General features: G+C 54.0%; 1 protein-coding gene across 2 annotated transcripts; it reads right to left on the reverse strand.

The window, feature by feature from the left end:
* Positions 1-166: 166 nt before the first annotated feature.
* Samd14 (sterile alpha motif domain containing 14) lies at positions 167-16,031 on the reverse strand. 2 transcript variants are annotated; one of them, XM_052197635.1, is made up of 10 exons: positions 15,322-16,030; positions 11,857-11,911; positions 6,658-6,824; positions 5,953-6,241; positions 4,647-4,734; positions 4,476-4,550; positions 4,236-4,395; positions 2,654-2,773; positions 2,401-2,556; positions 167-1,667 (listed from the first exon to the last, which is right to left on the reverse strand). In XM_052197635.1, the coding sequence occupies exons 2-10, from the start codon at positions 11,897-11,899 to the stop codon at positions 1,512-1,514; spliced, it is 1,254 nt and encodes a 417-aa protein (XP_052053595.1). In that variant the 5' UTR covers positions 11,900-11,911; positions 15,322-16,030; the 3' UTR covers positions 167-1,511. The 2 variants fall into 2 exon arrangements, with proteins under 2 accessions (XP_052053595.1, XP_052053596.1); XM_052197636.1 differs by lacking the exon at positions 11,857-11,911 and having other exon boundaries at positions 15,322-16,031.
* Positions 16,032-18,446: the final 2,415 nt, after the last annotated feature.

Here is an 18,446-nt window from a genome sequence, read left to right on the forward strand (position 1 = left end):
TGTGAAGACTGGACCTCCAGGCCTAACTGTACTCAGGCCCTGGCCTAGCTGGCCTGCTGAGCGCGCCACCAAGCAGGGCCATCTGTGTACTCACAACACCTGGCAGTCCATCGCCTGATGGTCCCGGACACATAGCTTAGTCCCTTGTCCCAGACAGAAAGATGGCTGGTGTGTGGTAAATATTTATTGAAAGAAGTTGATAACCATCTTCCCCTTCACATGCAGGTGGGCACACTTGGCTCCTCACGGTTTGAGGGACAGTAGGGCCTCCACCCTCCCCACCCAGTCTAGGAGGTGCCAGTGCCCCTATACCTTAATTTCCCTCTGAGGCCCCACTCCCAGTGAAAATGACCAAGCCTAAACACAGGGCCCTGGCCCTCAGCCACTTTCCCAGGCAGGAGAGGGAATGAGCATGCAGGTCCTACTCACCCCTCCAGGAAACCGGGAGGGGTGGGGGTTTCTCATCAGAAACCTGGGCCCAGTAGTAACTGACCAGCACCCTAGAAGCTCGGTCAGCATGGCACCTGGATCCCCTATCTCTGAATACATCCTACAAAGGACATGTGCCGGTCCCACCCGGGCCTGGCCCAATCCCCCTCTGCAGCCTAGCAAGCCTAAGCCAACAGGGCTAGTCCACTCTAGGCCCACGGAGGCCTTGACACACCCGGGGCACCTGGGAAGCTGACGGACCCTGTCAGTCCCGCAGCATGCAGGCCACCCTTAGATCGCCTCATCACCATGTAGGCATGCGTGGGGGGATGTCCTGTGTCCCCAACGGCTCTCAATTTTTTCCTGCCCTCAAAGAAGGCTCAAGTACTCTCTGAAGAAGTGGATACTAGTTCTGAGAAAGGGTCAAAGACCCACTCCTGACCCAAAGGGAGAGGAGTTGACCTGTGCGCTGGAACCTGCAGGGTAGGGAAGGGGAAAGAGAGAGAGAGAGAAAGAGAAAGCTCCCTTCTCCCCCTCTGTGGTCTTTACAGAGGCCAGCTTTCCCTGCCCCGCTCACCCTTCTCTCCTCTGAGGAGGCGTCTGGGAATCCATCCTGAGTGCTACTGGCAGTGCCCACTGGCCTCTCTGGGGAGAACTGTTCTCCTACCACACAGCCACCTTCAAGAGCTGAGGAGACACAGCTGTCCCCTGTCTCCAGTCAGGTTGCCCAGGCTGCTCTCAAAGCCTGGGAATCCTGGCCATGGGAGGGCCTCCTGATGATCCATCATTTCCTGCTCAGTACCACTCTAGTCAGAGGGCGGAGGTTCGGCCTGAACCAGGCTCCTCTGGGCTCCACGTTTGCTGCATTCCTAGCCTCTGGCCTCTTCATCTGCCACCTGCTTCCCCCTGGAAGTCTGCGTCAAACAAGTCCTGGAAATTGGGTTTATTCCTGGGCCCTCCCCCTGGGGTCTCCCACCAGAGGACTCAGTCCAGACAGGGTGAGAGGGGGCCGTGTGCTCCGAGAGCCTAGGCCCATGTAGGTGGCTGCCAGCGCGCCGGGGTGCCAGCCCCGCCAGCCGTCCCTAGCTCTTCTTGGCCTCGTGCTCGCGGCGCCGCAGCTTCTCCCGCTGCCGCGCGGTCTTCTCCTGCGCCTTCCGTTCCTTCTCAGCAGCCGCTGCCAGCTCCTTCAACTTCCGCTTCACCAGGGCCCGGTCATGCGAATTGCTAAGCCCCAGGCTCTGGGAAGAAATCCAGAATGAAGGAAAGAGGCCCAGCACACTGGCCTGGAGACCCACTGGAGTCTGCTCTGAAGTATGGCCTTTGCCTAGCGATTGGGCCCCAAGCTAAGGGGTCAGAGAAGACAACTCCTGGCACTAGGCCATGTGTGACCCAGTCCTTGGCTCCAGATCCTCAACTGAGGATTTCATCTTTAGCATGACCCTGCTCAACCTCTGAAGTCCTCAGAGTGGAGAGTGACTTGTTCAAGGTCTCATGGCTAATGTCTAAGGCCCCTCCCTACTTCAAGAGTTCCTGTGGGGCTCTCTTTCAGTCCCAGGAACCTGCAGATGTTGGGGGCCACCTCTCTACACTGTCCACTTAGCACACCAGAGCCTGGTGGTAACCAAGATCTGAGAATGAATATGGGTCGAAGCTGGCCAAGAAAGAAGGCCTGGCTGCCCAACACTGGATGGTAGTTCAAAGGTCAAGGTCAGCCTGAAGACCCGGGCTGCAGCTAGAAGGTCAGATGGAAGTAAAGGGCTCGAGTTTCAAGTCAGACTGAGGTGTTGTACTACACTGCAAAAGTAGTGCCTTGCACGGAGGTCAGACACAGGATCAGAGGCTAGACAAGGGAGAGGCAATCCCGGGTCAGTCCAGGAGATAAGACGGGGCCAAAAGTTAGGGCAAAGGGCGGTCCCTATCCTCGAAGGCTATCTCAGCCTGGCTGATGATCACCTCTGCCCTCTGACCCACCTTCAGCTTGCTTCCGTCCAGCTGCAGGAGCTGGGGCCCGGCCACCTGCCGGGCAGCAAACTCGGCGGCATAGTGTTCCAGGTTGAGGCTGTGTAGCCACTGGCCCACCTGCTGGCTGGTCCAGTGTTGTACTGCAGGGAGGGACTCATCCGGGAACTGTGGTAGAGATGTGGAGAGTAAAGGGAGCCCAGCCTGTGACTGGGACCCCACCGCCACCCCTCTACCAGCAGGCACAGAGGCCAGCCTCACTCACCTCGTCTGAAGACTGGGACAGCGTGTGGTAGGGATAGGAGCACTTGGTGTCCTGTCGAGGACCACCGGGGATCTTGGGGCTGCTGCTGGGGGGTGTGGAGTCATCGCTCAGGGTAGATTCCTACACAGAAAGGGATGTGTGCTGAGGAACAAGTCCGCCTCCCACCGCCACGCCCAGCGTCTGACCAGATGGGGCTGAAATACCACACTAGGCACCAGCGGCCCTTCAATGCTCCAGGACCATGAACTCAGAACTAGACAGCTCAGAACCTGAGCCCTCTAGGAGGGAGCTGGCTACCCAGAGGACACGGTCCTAGCATTAAGTTGGGCAGATGAATGAGCAGGAAGGGAAGGGGCCGGGTGCTGCTTCCTGTAGGCAGCCTACCAGGATCCGTCCCCCCAGGCTGGCTCATGTGTCCCTGTTACATAAAAATCCTTCTCCTGGGCTGGAGAGATGGCCCACAGGTTAAGAGCACTGGCTGCTCTTCCAGAGGTCCTAAATTCAATTCCCAGCGGCCACATGGTCGCTCACAACCATCTGTAATGAGATCTGGTGCCCTCTTCTGGCCTGCAGGCATACACACAGGCAGAACGCTTTACTTAACAAAATCTTTAGAAAAAGACTCCTTCTCCTAGGCTGTTTGCATGCTGGCTGCTGGGTTCCCCCAATGGCCTTGGATCTCTGTGTGGACATGGTTTATGTCTCGCTCAGCATGGTATCCCCTGGGACCAGCACAAAGGGAGGGACCGAGGTTAAAAGACTAAAGCTGTACATCAGAAGGGGGTTCTCCCCTGAACCCCACAATTTCTGATTCTCCTAAGCCCTAGCACCATACACAGCTGTGCACATCTGTAGGCAAGTCCCTTGTCCCCAAACTTCATTTGCTCATCTGTACAATGCAGATAACGACTGTCTTGCCTACATTAACGCCACACACAGTAATGGGCTTTGTAAAGCACAGGGGTCTTTGTGAACATAAGGGGAACTTTAGTATTGGTTGTGTTGATGCTCCTTATTTCCTAGGGCCTGAAGCTTTCAGAGGACTAAGTAGGGGTCCTGCTCCTCTCCGTATCTTAGAGAGCTCTTGGCCTCCAAGATACGGAGGCCAGCTCTTGACGGCACAGTCCAGACCTGACTCAGGCAGAACAGCGAGAAGCAATGGTTCCTCAGACTGAGTGAGCAGCGGGGGGCTGTGTTCCCACAGGAGTGCCGAGCACAGGGAGCAGGATAAGCGCATGGAATACGGACAGCCATGAATGCCCGAGCCATGGATGAATGAAGCCAGAGGGTAACGTCATGAGTCACTACGGCTCTGTGGGGGGACGCTATGGGTCCCAGTCCAAGCCACGATGAAGTTTGTCTTTGTCATGAGCCTAGACGCCAGTGTGGGACAAGAACGTCCCGGGGTTATACTGGGAAGGATGGCATATTCTTGTAATCCCAGCACTAAGAAGGCTAAGGAAAAAGGATGTGTAGTTCCAGGCTAGCCTGGGCTACAGAGCAAGACTGCCTCAGCAGGGAAAAAGAAAGAAGGGAGGGAAGGATGGATGAGAAGACAGAAGGAATAAAGACGTGGGCTCACCTGGGAAGCTGACTTCTTGGGGCTGAAGCCCTCGTGTTTGGGGGAACAGGTTGGGGAGGTGGTGCTCCCAGAGGATGCAGAACCCTTGCCGCTGTCTGTGAACCAGGAAAAGGGCAGGAACGGAGAGCTTCCTGTCCTTCCAGAGCCTTCCACAGACTCCCTGTGGAGAGAGCATCCAGCATGGTGTAGGCGTCCAGGAGAGGATGGGAGCTGGGGATGGGTATCATGGCTGCCTCTCACCTGCTGCCCATAGACAGGCGGTTGCTACTCTTCTCCTTCCGGCTCTTACTGGTGGACGCTCGGCGGAGAGTGACCCTGTAAGGAGGCAGGGGTCAGTAGGGCATACCTGCCCACTGTGAAGCTCTGACCCCAACAGCTTCAAGGACACTTGCAATATGTACCCCCACTCACCCCAGGTCCAGGAATTTCCTACGAGTCTTCTTATCCAAGCCAATGGTGGGGCTGGCAGGCTCAGGGGGGCTGGCATCTCGGCTGTCATCTTAGAAAGAGAAGGAGAGGAAAACAGCTAGCACAGTGGTCTGCTGGCCTCCTGCTGCCGCCCCGGGCAGGGTGGTAGACATTTCTTCGCTTAGAATTAGGCTATTTGGCTCTAGGGTTCTTCATTAGCTGTGTGACCCAGGAAAAGACACTGTCTATGTGTCTTATTTCAAGCAGAGAAGCGCCAATTTTACAGTATCGAAGGGGAGCATAGGGTTTTTTGCCTTTTACAAACTGTAAAAGCACTTTACATCTGAGAAGGTAGGACTTTTTATTTGTTTTTGTTGTTGTTACTTGAGAGACAGGGTCTCTCTGTGTAGCCCTGGCTGTCCTAGAACTCACTCTGTAGACCAGGCTGGCCTCAAACTCAGAGATCCACCTGCCTCTTGCCTTCTAAGTACTGGGATTAAAGATGTGCGCCACTACCACCCAGCCAAAGGTAGAACTATGAATATTAATTAGTTCATCTTTGAGATGGGTGTTAGTGAAACCCAAGGTGTCCTGGAGCTCCCTATGTAGCTTTGGGCTTCTGACTGCCCTGTCTTCACTTCCTGAGTACCAGAAAACCAGGGTCCATGACCGTATTTGGTATTCTGTCATGCTTCCTGCATGCTAGGCACACTACTGACTTGGCTGTTTTCTAAGCAGCCTTTTTGTTTTGTTTTGTCTTGTTTTTTGTTGTTTTGTTTTTTTGTTTTGTTTTTGGTTTTTCGAGACAGGGTTTCTCTGTGTAGCCCTGGCTGTCCTGGAACTCAGTCTGTAGACTAGGCTGGCCACGAACTCAGAAATTCACCTGTCTCTGCTTCCCAAAAGCTGGGATTAAAGGTGTGCGCCACCACTGGCCGGCCTAAGCAGCCTTTCAATCTTGGCTCAGATCTTACTTCTGAGGGAAGCGTCTCCAGTCAGGTGAGGACTCTTAGCAACTGAGTGTATTTCCTGTGTAGCTTTTTTTTTTTTTTTTTTTTTTTTACAGCTTGAACCTACACGTTAATTATGGAGTGATTTGGTTGTTCCTTTCCTAAGCTACATGTCCCCAGAGGCCAAGGGCTGTCTCTATGCTCTGTTTGGGTCCAGCGATGTCTGGCAGATAGTAAGCTTCTGTAAATGAAGAAGGGAACCTGATGACCAGCCTTCCATCTCCCTCGTAGCCACCCAACCGCCTGGCCTAGCTGCGGTTCCGATGCTCGTCGGCAGGGGGCGCCGCGCCTACCGGGCTCACCTTCGCTGTGCGGCTCTGCTCGAGGGTAGCGACGCACAAAGCTGGGGGAGCTGTCGGAGGAGGGTGCAGAGCGTGGTGGCGAACCGGAGGTGGCGGCCAGGCCCTCATGCGAGGCGGCGTTGTGCAGGGGCCGGTACCGAGCAAGTGGCGAGGGCGGCGGCTCGTCCTCATCCAGACTGCGCCTCAAGCCCGGGGGCTCCAGGCAGAAAGAGCCACTGGCTGGGGAGCCCGGACCCGAGTGCAGAGGCGAGCGCAGCCGGTGCAGCGGGCTACCGCAGCCGTCGGTCACCTGGAAGAGGGGCAGCGGTTCAGCATTCCCCCCCCCCCTTACTTCCCAGAGGATGGAGGCCCGTTTCCCTGTCGGCTGTTCGGGAGCACCAAGGAAGCTCTGTTTCTTGGGGTCTGAAGAGCGGGTTTTCTCGGACCCGGGACTGGAAAAATGGATGATCACATGAAGTGAAGACATCCCGCTTTATTTGCACATCCCACAGTTAATGGGTCTTCCCGAATCCTTCTGGTCTCAACTTCATCTGTAAAATGGGCTAACACCTTTTCCTGTACAGACAGGTACAGCAGCCAGAAGTGAACCTCTAACAGACCTTTGGGAGCGTGACTGTCAGATCTCCAGGGGCACACTTCCCTGGAAGCGTGAGGGAGGGGGTATGACCCAGGAGTAGGATGTGGGGGTGTGTATGTTACCCCAACCTTGCCTCCGGGCCCATCAGAGCCTTCACCGTCCTCAGCAGAGCTGGCACTGTCACGTAGCCTGGAACGGGAAGGCCGGTGTCTCCGGCCCTTGGCCAGCAGCTGAGCCCTGGCTTTGTGTAGGCTGCTGTCCAGTCTGGTGGTCTCTGGTACAGCCAAGTCCAGATCTGCAAACGGAGACCAGAGTCACCTCAGATGGGCCACCCTGACTCAACATCCCAGACATTTAGCTAGTGCTTGGGAGTACCTCCCACTATGCCTATAGGTTGAAAATCGGGTTTCCCTCTGTTGGGCTGGGCTCCTAACCCCACCTGCTAGCACAAGCACACAGCACAGCGTGCCTGGTCCTCCTATGGGCATGGCTGGCCTCTGTGCAGACACTCACAGAAGCAGGGGTGAGAGGATGCACACCCACCTGGATCCTAAAGTTTGAGTAAGAGTTGGCAAGGGCTGGAATGGGTGGGAAGAAGGAAGTAGAAATGGGAACTTCTGGGTGGCAGGAAATGGCTCTGCAGGAATAAGTACTGGAGGAAAGGCAGTGGAGACCAGGGGGATGGAAAGGCATCTGCTATGTACCTGATGCTAAACACCTCATTATCTTCCTCAGAGCTACCTAGGTTGGGAGTGAGGGTCACAGCATCTGGAGGGGGGCGGTCACAGCACCTGAGCCACATTTATAGTCGAGCCAATTAGGATCAAAGGAGGCAAGTCACGACTGGAGCCTTTGACTAGTAATGGTCTGGCGTCTGGAGTGTGGTTCTAGGGACAGTCCCTCCTGGTGACACTGTCTTGCTGTGCCACACTCAAGGCTGTATTTAAGGATGGCAGTGTTATTCATGACCACACACCAGTGTTAGACTCAGGCACAGAGTTCCCACAGGCCCCCGCAGCTTGTTTCTTGGGTCCTGGGCTCTGCAGCCCAGTGCCAGGTCTTGCTAGGACTGCGAGGAAGAGTGGGGTAACCTGCTGGAGTGAGGAAAGCTCACAGGGTTTGTTCGCCTGTCTAGGAAGGCAGCACCGTTCTTGTCTGCCTGACATCAGCGCTGGGATCTCCCCAGGCTTTGAGATGGGTCAAGACATTCTTTGTTCCTCTCTTAATGTTTCTGGCACCCCACTCTATCCTTCGCACCCCCGTCTTGCCTGCTCCTCTCTCGTCCGTAGACATCCCAAAGGCTCCCCTTCTCAATGGCCACTTGTCTATTCCCAGCCCAAACTCTTCCACTAAAGGTCAAAGGTTAGAATAGAAGCACCCGCCAGGAAACCCACAGACCAGAGCCCCCTAGTGCCTCAGCCAAACACCACCCACCAGAGCCCTACATGGTGGTGCAGGCCTTTAACTCCAGCATGGCATAAGCAGGTAGAGCTCTGAGTTCAAATTCAGCCTGCCTTACAGAGCAAGTTCCAGGACAGTCAGGGCTACAGAGACATACATACCCCCACCCCCACCCCACCCCACCCCACCCCACTCTGTCTCTCTCTCTCTCTCCCTCTCTCCTTCCCTCCCTTGCTCCCTTCTTCCTTCACTGGCTTGCTTTAATCAGGCATCTTGCCCCCCTAGACCAATGGTCTATCTGCCCAAGTCACCCAGGTTGGACCGCTCTAAGCTGCCCTTCTCCCCTCAGCCCTCCTAAATCCTGTTTCCTGAGCCATTGTGCTTTTTTCTCTGCCCCTGAGGATGTCTGAGGGTACTATTACTGTTATCATCATCATTATTATTTAGCTAGTGTACATATGGGGGGGGCATGTATACATTAGAATGCAGACAGCCTCACGGTTCAGAAGAGGGTGTCGGATCCCCTGGAGGGGAAGTTACAGGCTGATGTGAGTTGCCCGATGGTGGGTACTAGGAACTGAATTTGGGTCCTATACAAGAGCATTACCTGCTCTATACACATGAATACATGTGCACATAGAGAGGATGGGGGGAGGAAGGAGGGAGGGAGGGAAGGAGGGAGAGAGGGAGGGAAGGAAGAGGTCTATGTCTCTGCCATCTCCTGCCTCCTCTTCCCTTTCCCACTTAGCGGATTTTCAACCCAGCAGCCAGAGTGATCCTGACTCGATGTGTCAGTGCTGTCAGTCCCCTGCTCAGAACCATCTCATGCAGAATCAGAGCCAGGGTTGCCCCAGTGGCCTGCTAGGTTCAGTCTGTGCTCCACTTACAACTCTGAGCACCTGCCTCTGTCCCCTCCACCCAGCCTTCCTCATAGGGACCCAGCCTGCACCTCAAAGCCTCTGCACATGACACCCTCCAAATAGGCCAAAGGACCACCCTGTTGTTTCCTGTATCATGTGCGCTCTCCAGCATCCTGAATGTCTTTGCTATTTAAGTTTTTTTCCTCTTTCCATCTATTAAACTGTCAGCTCCAGAAGGGTAGAGTTTTCTGTCTGTGACTAGTGCATAACAGGTGCCTAGTGAATACTCTTAAAGGAAGAAAAAGGGCCTGGTGGTGGTGGTGGCGGTGGCAGCGGCAGTGGCGCATGCCTTTAATTCCAGCACTCAGGAGGCAGAGGCAAGTGGATCCCTAAGTTCAAGGCTAGAGTGAGTTCCAGGACAGCCAGGGCTACACAGAGAAACCCTGTCTCGAAAAACACAAACAAAACCCAACAATGAAAACAATGAGACCAAACAAACAGAAAGAAAGAGAAAAAAAAGAAAAGGGCACATAAGGAACTATCCTGAAGGGACAAGGGAACAATATGGACCAGGGCCACTGCCTCAGCCAGGCTGAGGCCTGGAATGCCCAAGATACAGAGCCGAGCCAGGGCTGTAAACAGAGCCAGAAGGAGAAGGTATGGTACAGCTCTGGGTGTTGGGTGTTAGGGAACAGCCCGACTGAAGATGGAAGTAAACTCAGAGGGCCATGGCAACTGTCCGAGGGTGTGGTGAGGGCCTGGGAGGGGACAGCTACTGTCAAGATGGCTCTTCTGGATCCAGATGTAACCACCCCCTGGAATCAGTTCTGACGAAGAACTTCTGAGTGCCCCTGGAAGCAGCCAGGAGCCAGTGATAGTTCACACTGCTCTAAGTGCCTCACAATTACCGGTCATCGAAACCTCCTACAATCTTGGAAGATGGGACTTGGGATCCCCAGGGCAGCCTTAATTTGCCCAAGAGCACAGAGCTGGCAAGAGCTAGCTAGCCAGGGTCAAGACAGGCAGTCTGACTTGTTTGGAGGCAGCAGACAGACCAGCTGTGACCTTTCTGAAGAGAGAAGGAGGCAACATCAAGTCTAAGCCGTCATTTACTGGGTGGAGAAACTGAACTCAGACAAGAGAGGTTTTGGTCAGCTGTGTGGAGGGAGTCCACGCGGTATCCAGGTCTCCTGGCCCCTGAGCCAGGGCTCTGATCTCCTCTCCGCTCCTGGCGGAGTATCCCACCATGTGCACTAGGGTCATGGGTCCCTGCTTCCCATGGCAAAATGGGTATCATCCACAGTGAGGAGAGCAGAGGGTCTCCTGAGGGCTGGGGATACAAGGCAAGGTGGGGCCAGTCTCATCAGAGCCCCTTAAATCCTTTTTCCATCTCTTCCCTTCCCTGCATCCCCCTCTGGGTGCTGAGCAGTGGGAGAGATGAATATTTAATTGTCTTCTATGAGGAAGCACTCCAGGGCAGCGCCCAGTTACCTCAGCAGACTGGAGGAAAACAAGCAAGGATTGGGGAGGAGCCTGGGGAGGAGGTGGGGACAGAGGAGGTAGAAAAGCCCTCCCCTCACCAAGGGAAGCTCAACTCTATGGACATGCCAAGATTAGGCTGGACCCGGGTAGAGTCAGCCTCAGAGATAAGGAAGTGTTGGGGGTTGGGGTGGCGTGGCAAGTAGAGGCTGTGGTGGGCAGCAGTGTTCCCAAAGGGACTGAGGTAACAATACTGGCAGGGACCAGGGCCAGTGGTGAGGACAGACTGAAGAGAAGACAGAAAGGCAGAGATGGGAGAAGGCAGAAGCCGAGCCCTGTGGCACCCCATGGGTAGGAGCCCCTTGGAGTCACACCCGGGAATCATCCATTAAAATCAAGCCAGGGTGTGTGTGTGTGTGTGTGTGACAACGTTTTCACAATACAGCCACACAGCCTGCAGACAGCTCTGCCCTGGCAGGGTAAACTCTCAAAATGACAGGAGTGTGTACACAGACACCAGTGGATGCTGAAGGCATGGAGGTGGTGTGTGTGTGTGTGTGTGTGTGTGTGTGTAGGATGAGATCTCAGGCACTTTATATATGTGACTTGGAGAAAATGTATGGCGTCTGAGCTGGAGCATACAGAGGTTTAGTGCAGTGACAAGGGCTGGGTACCAGGCTCTCTAGGGTCCCAATTCTGCCACTTATTTTCCATGGGCTTTATTTATTCATTCATATGTATCCATGCATATAGATGCATGAGTGTCTATGCATGTGTGTGCATAGAGGTCAGAGGTTGGTGGCCTCAATTCCTCTCCACCTGAGTTTTTGAGGTGGGGTCTTTCACCGAACCCAGTGCTAACTGGCTGGCTAAACTGGGCTGTAAAGCCCCAGGAATCCTTTCTTCCTCTCTGCAGCACTAGGATTACAGGTGTGGACTGCTCAGCCATCTTTTTTTTTTTTGACAGGATTTTCCTATGTAGCCCTGGCTGTCCTGGAACTCTCTATCTATGTAGATCATCGGGCTGGTCTCAGACTTACAGAGATGAGCCTGCCTCTGCTTCTCAACTACAGGAATTAAAGGCACGCACCACACACACCTTATGCCCAGTTTTTAATGTGGGTGTTTGGGATTGAACTCAAGTCTTCATGCTTTCATGCTACTTTTTAAAAATTATTATTATAATTAGTGTGTATGTGCACGCGTTGAGTGTGAGCATTAAGTGTGAACAGGGGTGTGCACGTCAGAGGGTAACTTTGTGGAGCTGAGTCTCTTCTTCCACCTTTATGTGAGTGGGAATCAAACTCAGGCTGCACAGCTAATGCCTTTACCGGCTGTGCCACCTCACTAGCCTCCCTGTGATCTTCAAAGCAGGTCACATCAGCATCTGCACCTTACACCCCTTGTCTGTGCTCTAACATGACTTTGAGAATTAGATGAAACACTGCATGTGAGATCCCTCGTACGTACACCAGTACACCACGTACAGAAGAACCCTACGGGCCCTGTCTGCCCTCCCCCCACACAATGCCCACTAGAAGGAAGTGGCTAAGTCTACTGCTAGACACAGAGTCACACAGAACTTACCGAAAACTTCATCCACAGGTTCTCGGAGCTTTGAGGAAGCCATGACTCAAGAGAGCTGGGAAGGACAAAAAGGAGAGGGGGGGAGGGAGAGAGAGAGACAGAGAGACAGAGGGAGAGGGAGAGGGAGAGACAGAGGGAGAGGGAGAGAGAGGGGGGAGAGAGAGAGAGAGAGAGAGAGAGAGAGAGAGAGAGAGAGAGAGAGAGAGAGAGAGAGAGAGATTATCCTGGATAAATGGCTCCAGTTGGCGGGGCAGCCGAGAGTCACTAGCTTTTAGCTTCCTGCCCACCCACTGTTTTCCTTCCCTCAGTGCTCTTCCTCTGGCCCCTGGAAGAGAAGCCTGTGGGGGCAGAGGCGGGAGACAGAATCAGGAAACCCATAGCAAAGCCAACCTGGGCATAGCCAGCTTCTGGGAGCTGGCACCAGCCACACCAGTCCCTGCTGCGTAAGGCCCTCCAGTCACTAGCATCCCTAAAAGCCTTCATCATTAAGTGTTCAACATCAGTCTAGAAGTCATGGAAATGATTAAATCCAGATCTCTCGTTTTACACAGAAACAGAAGAGGGAGTGGCTGGCCCAAGATCCCGAGGCAATTAATGGCAAATCCAGGCTCTTGCATCCATTTACCTACTGACCTTTTTATCTATCTGCTTGCCCTCCCTGCTCCCTCCCTCCCTCCCTCCCTCCCTTCCACTGCATACCCTATCCATCCAACATCTATTATGCCCAAGGCTCTTCCCATCTTCGCATCTACCAGTTCTTCCTCTGTTACCAGGACCCTCACCACCTGCTGTTTTGAACTATTCAGGAAGCCAGCGCCACCAGCAGGGCCACACTCACTGTTCTGTGTTCAGACAGAAGCACAGAACCCACAGTTCTTGACTTGCAGATGGATGGAGACATTAAGTTTTCACAGTAGAACATCTCTAAAGCATTCAGAACGTTCTGGGAAGGAGTGTGGATGGACAGAGTTGTACTGTTTAGGTTTTAGCATTTGGTTTGGTTTGTGGTTGGAAGCAAGAAGAGCAGGCAGGTAAGGAAGGGAGCAGGAGAAATGCATCAGAATACCACCCCGTGGGAAGACTTCCTAACAGGTATAGAAGACAGGGGTAAGAATAGAGGGATGGCTCAGGGTAGGGAGACACTCTACTACGGCTGAGACAGAATCTTCAGTTACTTCTAGTACTCTGGTCCCTGGGAGAAGGGCGGGGCACTGGACCAGACCACAGGCCCTTTAGCTCTCCTGTCATCGCACAGACATTTCTCTGTGAGCTGCTAGGCTTGGCAGCTTGGTATCCCCGCTTTACAGGTGTGAACGTTAATACACAAGAGCTCAGAGGGAGATGTTGACCCCTGTCTCCTCTTTCTCAGCTCTCTCCAGAAGGTTCTGGCGCTGCTCATGAGGAAAGGGTACTCTCAGGGGAGGGCTGGGGTAGACTAGGGAGGGGGATCTGGTTTGCACTGGCTAGGATTAAGGCAAGCATTAAAACCACCTCCAACAGTCTAGAGGGAGGCCTGGAGCTGAGCCAAGCCGTGCCATATGGGAGAGGTCAGCGGTGGCTCGGCAAGGGACCCCTTGGCTGTTCTGGAACTCTGGGGACTAACAGCCCCCCACCCCCGAATATCTAGAATATTCTTTCTAGGCCTGAGAGGCCAGATGAAGGTAGTTTGGTCCTCAACATAAACAGTATCTCGACATTGGATTGCAAAGCTTTCTCTGATTAGGATCCTGCATTGCCACCCCTGTTTGTCTAAAGCTACTTCTCCAATTCCTGAGAAATGGAGACCTTTTCGTACTTTACTGGTTTCCTATGTGGGTCTTATCTCTCCTTGACAGATGAGCCATGTGCTCTCCCTTCAGACTGGAGACTCAGGATAGTAGCTGCTTCTCCTATCAGAATGGCTGCTCTCTGCAGACAGTGATGACACCTCCTCTCTTAAAGAGAGCAGCAGGCCAGCCCACGTTCTTTCCTGGTGGTTCCAATGCAGGGCTGAGGGCCTGTTGTGCACTGAGGTCTATTTTAGCCCCCTCGAGTAGCCTGGGGCCTGCAGCTCAGACTCTCAGCCCATCCTGATTCATCACAAACTGCTTTCTTCATCTCTGTCGTTAACAGCGCCAGCTCCCATAATTGTGGGGGAGCCTCCCTGCACTATCCCGTGTAAAACTCCACAGATGCATAATATTCAGGTCACCTGCCCCTGTCACCCAACTCTCTCCTCCCTAAAACACAGCCTAGGAAAATTAGACACCCACCCTCCCCGCCTCCCACTTATGCTCACATTACTTTTACTAATGGTTGTTCAGCTATACAAGGGCGCAAATGATGTCCTGCTCCCCTGGACAACCTTTGGGCTCCCTTGTCACCAGACTACTCCCTTCCCCAACAGCTACCAATTCCTGGAGTGACCTCTGACCTTTCTCCAGGAAAAGGGAAGGCAGGTGAGTTCCAAGCTACCCGGAGCCCAAGGGCAGGAGAAAGTAAAACACAAGGTATACAACCTGGGGATGGAGCAGAAGGAGGAGCTAGCAGATTCAGAGGTAGAGATTGGCAGGATCCACAGAGAGCTGGGAAGAAAGATCAAGAAAAGAACAGACCCAGGAGGCTCGGGAAAGCAGCTGGGTAGCCCTGACGCCACACCATGGGGTGAGAGAACAGAACAGAACTCCCCACAAGCAAGAGGGGGGAAGGGGGGGTCCAAGTAGGAGAGAGAGACAGAGACACAGAGACAGACAGAGAGAGGGGGAGACAGACAGACAGACAGACAGACAGACACACACACACACACACACAGCTGATAAGTCCCAGAAGTGATTGATGGCAACGGGGGGGGGGGGGGGCAGTAGTAGAGCTAAGGAGCCCAGCCCCTCCCATGCCCTCAGTTGTCAGCCAGCCTCCCGCTAGGAGCGGTCCGCAGGAGTTTGACAGCTCTTCCAAGCATCCTAGAAGATGGGGTTAATGGATGGACAGGGCACCTATCACAGAGTCCCCTCTCCTCAATCTCTGAGGGTAGAACAGTTTCTTCAACCCACAGGTCTACTGCCGGATAGGAAGGAGTTAAGGCCTCTCCCCCTGCCCCCACACCAGTTTTTCTTATTTCTTTTTCTCTTCATTCTTCTCTCTCTCTCTCTCTCTCTCTCTCTCTCTCTCTCTCTCTCTCTCTCTCTCCCTCTCCCTCTCCCTCTCCCTCTCCCTCTCCCTCTCCCTCTCCCTCTCCCTCTCCCTCTCCCTCTCCCTCTCTCTCTCTCTCTCCCTTTTCTTAGGCGGGAGAAAAGGGATTAGGGACACAAACCCTATTTCTGTTCTCTCCTGACAGCCCAGTTCCCCAGTCCAGTGAGGTCTCCCTAGGGATGGAGGGAGAAAGGCCCCTGTGGCTTAGATCCCTCTAGCCCTGCTGAGGGTCCCACCTTGAGTCCAGTAGTCTCTGGCCACGTTTCCCCTTCCACCCTAGGGGGCCCGGCCCCTCACCTCCAGCATCCGTCATTTTCAGCATCCGGCGCCCCAGGAACCCCTCAGGCCCATGGTGTTCGGGGCGAGTGCCGGGCAGGAGAGGGGCGAAGGACTTTCACCCCGGTCGCGGGGGGCTCCGGGCTGGCTGGAATCGCTCCATCCCAGGGTGTTGTGGGGGATCGGCGGGGATTGTCCCGGAGCCGAAAAGAATGGAGAGGCGAGGTGTGTAGGGATGCAGGGAGAAGGTCTGCGGGAAGCAGGAGGCGCGGGCGGGGCTGGACCGGGAAACCTGACGGGAGGATGCTCCGTGTGTGCGTGCGTGTACGTGTGTGTGTGTGTGTGTGTGTGTGTGTGTGAGAGAGAGAGAGAGAGAGAGAGAGAGAGAGAGAGAGAGAGAGAGCCTGAGAGCCGCCTCCCGCCCCGCCCCCGCCAAGCCCCGGGGGTCGCGGACCCTCGCGCCACCGGCCGATTTGTGCAGCGTCGCAGTGGCTAGGTCCGTGGGGGGTCGCCCTGGATAAGGCGACGGGGGTGGGGGGGGAGACGCTTGTGGGGAGGCCGAGCGCCCCGGAGACAAAGAGCGGTAGGGGAAGGAGGGAAGAGGAGGGCAGGCGGGGTGGAGGCAGCAAGGACCGAGGGGAGGAGGCGGCGGGTGCCCGCGGCCGGGCCGGGGATCCCGATTGCCGCTACTTCTCGGACCGCGGGAGTCTCAGCGCTAGGGAGTCTGCGCACGAGTGGCGGGGAAGCGACCAGGGAGGCGGTGCCGCCTCGGGACGCACGGGGCTTTCCGTCTCCTCTGCAGGGTCTGCGAGGGCTTCTGATTCTCTTTTATTCAACAAGCATCTGCTTGAGCGGCCAGCCTGGGGCGCTGAAGCAGAAGGGGACCGCCGCCTATGAACAGAACAGACGTGGCCCAGTGCAGCCAGGATTCAGCCAAGTGGGATTTCCCAAGCCTGAGAGCTGTGGGTCCAGGAGCGGGAAAGACACTTTAAGTTCTGGAGGGGGCGTGCACTCGAGGCACTGGAGTAGGGCACAGGAGGATTCCTAGAGAAATGTGGCTACTCCTGCTGGCCAAGCTATGGGAGACTTATCCTGGGCATTGCAGGGTGGATAGACCAGCAGGGAAAATTGAGGTTGGAAGGTTGACACTTTATTCTACTACTTTCTGCTCTCCTCCCCCCCCCCCCCAAAAGCTTAACCGAGGAGAGAGGTGTTCCATTATAGATTTTAGAAAGACTCGTTGGGCACCCCAGTGGAGAACGGACTGCAGAGGGCAGCCGGAAGTCTGGGCGCTGGCCTCAAGGGATTGTTGAACCATGACAGCAGTGGGCATGAAGATTAAAAATCAGGCTGAGAGCTATTCTGGCGATTGAATTGAAGACACAGACAGGATTTGGAGCAGGCTGGACAAAGAACTGAGAGAGAAGGAGGGTTCTAGGTTGGCTGTGGGTCTTGGCTGGAGGCCTGGCAGTTCTGATACTAGCTAGCTAGGGGTGGGACTTAGAGTGGATGAGCTCAGACTTGGACCTGGTGAGCCAGAGATGGTAGCAGGTCAGTGGTGGTGGGTGTAATCATGAGCTAGCTACCATGCAGCAAGGCCCAGGGTGTCAGGTACTTTTTAAATCCTTTAACATCACCCTCCCAATAAACCTCTAAGTTAGGGATTTCTCTTGTCCTTTAAGGTAACACAGGCCACACACTCACAAAAGGAAAATGACTTGTTTAGGAGTAAATGGTGACCTTGGAGAGAGTCCAGGACTTGGTGTAGTGGAGTCTGGAGAGAGAGAGAGTACTCCTGATGGTTTGTGGGAATAGGCCACTGCCAAGAACTGTGAGTGGGGATAGCATCAACAGGGTTCAGAGCTTCCCAGAGCTGGAGGACCTCTGGTTAGATATAGAACCTGCTGAAAGCCTGGTTAGACTATAGATTCACATGGAGGAGATGATGTCTCTGGTGACCACCTGTGCAGACAGACACTCTAGGGCAGTGGTCCTCAATCTTCCTGATGTTGCAATTTTTTAAGACAGTTCCTCATGGTGTGGTGACCCCCCCCCCCCCCCCGCCATAAAATTATTTTTGTTGCCACTTCATAACTATAATTTTGGTAATTATGAATCATAATGTATGTTCTTCAGATGGTCTTAGGTGATCCCTGGGAAGGGGGTTGAGGCCCACAGGTTGAGAACTGTGGCTCTAGGGTCATTATAGGGTGTGTGTCTTACAATGCTAGAATGGAACCCCCCCCCCCCCTTTTTTTTGTTTTGTTTTTTGGATTTGTTTTTTTTTTGTTTTTTGTTTTTTGTTTTTTTTTTTTTTTCCAAGACAGGGTTTCTCTGTGTAGCCCTGGCTGTCCTGGAACTCACTCTGTAGACCATACTAGCCTCAAACTCAGAAATCCGCCTGCCTCTGCCTCCCAGAGTGCTGGGATTACAGGCATATACCACCGCCGCCTGGCTGGAACCCTTTTCCTAATCAGGCCTAAGATGCTGAGATATAGGCGAAACCTACCTGACCTCTGCAACACATGCTTGGGTTTTGGCAGGTCTAACCTTAGTAGATGATGGTAAAGGATTATTTACTTTGGTTGATGGAATTAATAGGACCACAATCTCCCCAAATCACTTGACAGACCCCCAAATAGACATATTTCATGGGTAAATCATAACTCAGGCCTGAGAAACTCCCAAAAAAGCCATACATGAGGTACCCAGCCGTACAACATACTCAATACTTAAACACAAAGTACCTTTCAACCATTCCTTGGAACGTCTGGGACGGGTCCCCTAGGTGAGGCAGGTACTGGTACTAGAAACCTCACCCACATTTGTCTGCCCACCACCCAGGAAGCTCTGGCTGCTTTGTTTTTTTGGCAAGGATTTCCCAAGCAGAGACTTCTCACCTAGGCATGATGACCTGAGTCTTCTTGTTTTGGGAAGCTGTTATGGGATTCAGCCACACCCGGATCTCCCTGTATTTCCCAGACTCCCAATGTTCCAAGGATGATCTGCTGTGAGGAAATGCGCTGAGAGGCCACCACCACCGCTAGTGTTCTAATGACCCTCGTGTAGCTTTCAGAGCTGGACAGGCACTACATGGCCCTGAGGTGCAGAACCGGTTTTGAGGGTAGATAATAGGAAGCTATTAT

This window comes from Apodemus sylvaticus, chromosome 10 (genome assembly GCF_947179515.1).
Source record: "Apodemus sylvaticus chromosome 10, mApoSyl1.1, whole genome shotgun sequence".
NCBI lineage: Eukaryota > Metazoa > Chordata > Mammalia > Rodentia > Muridae > Apodemus > Apodemus sylvaticus.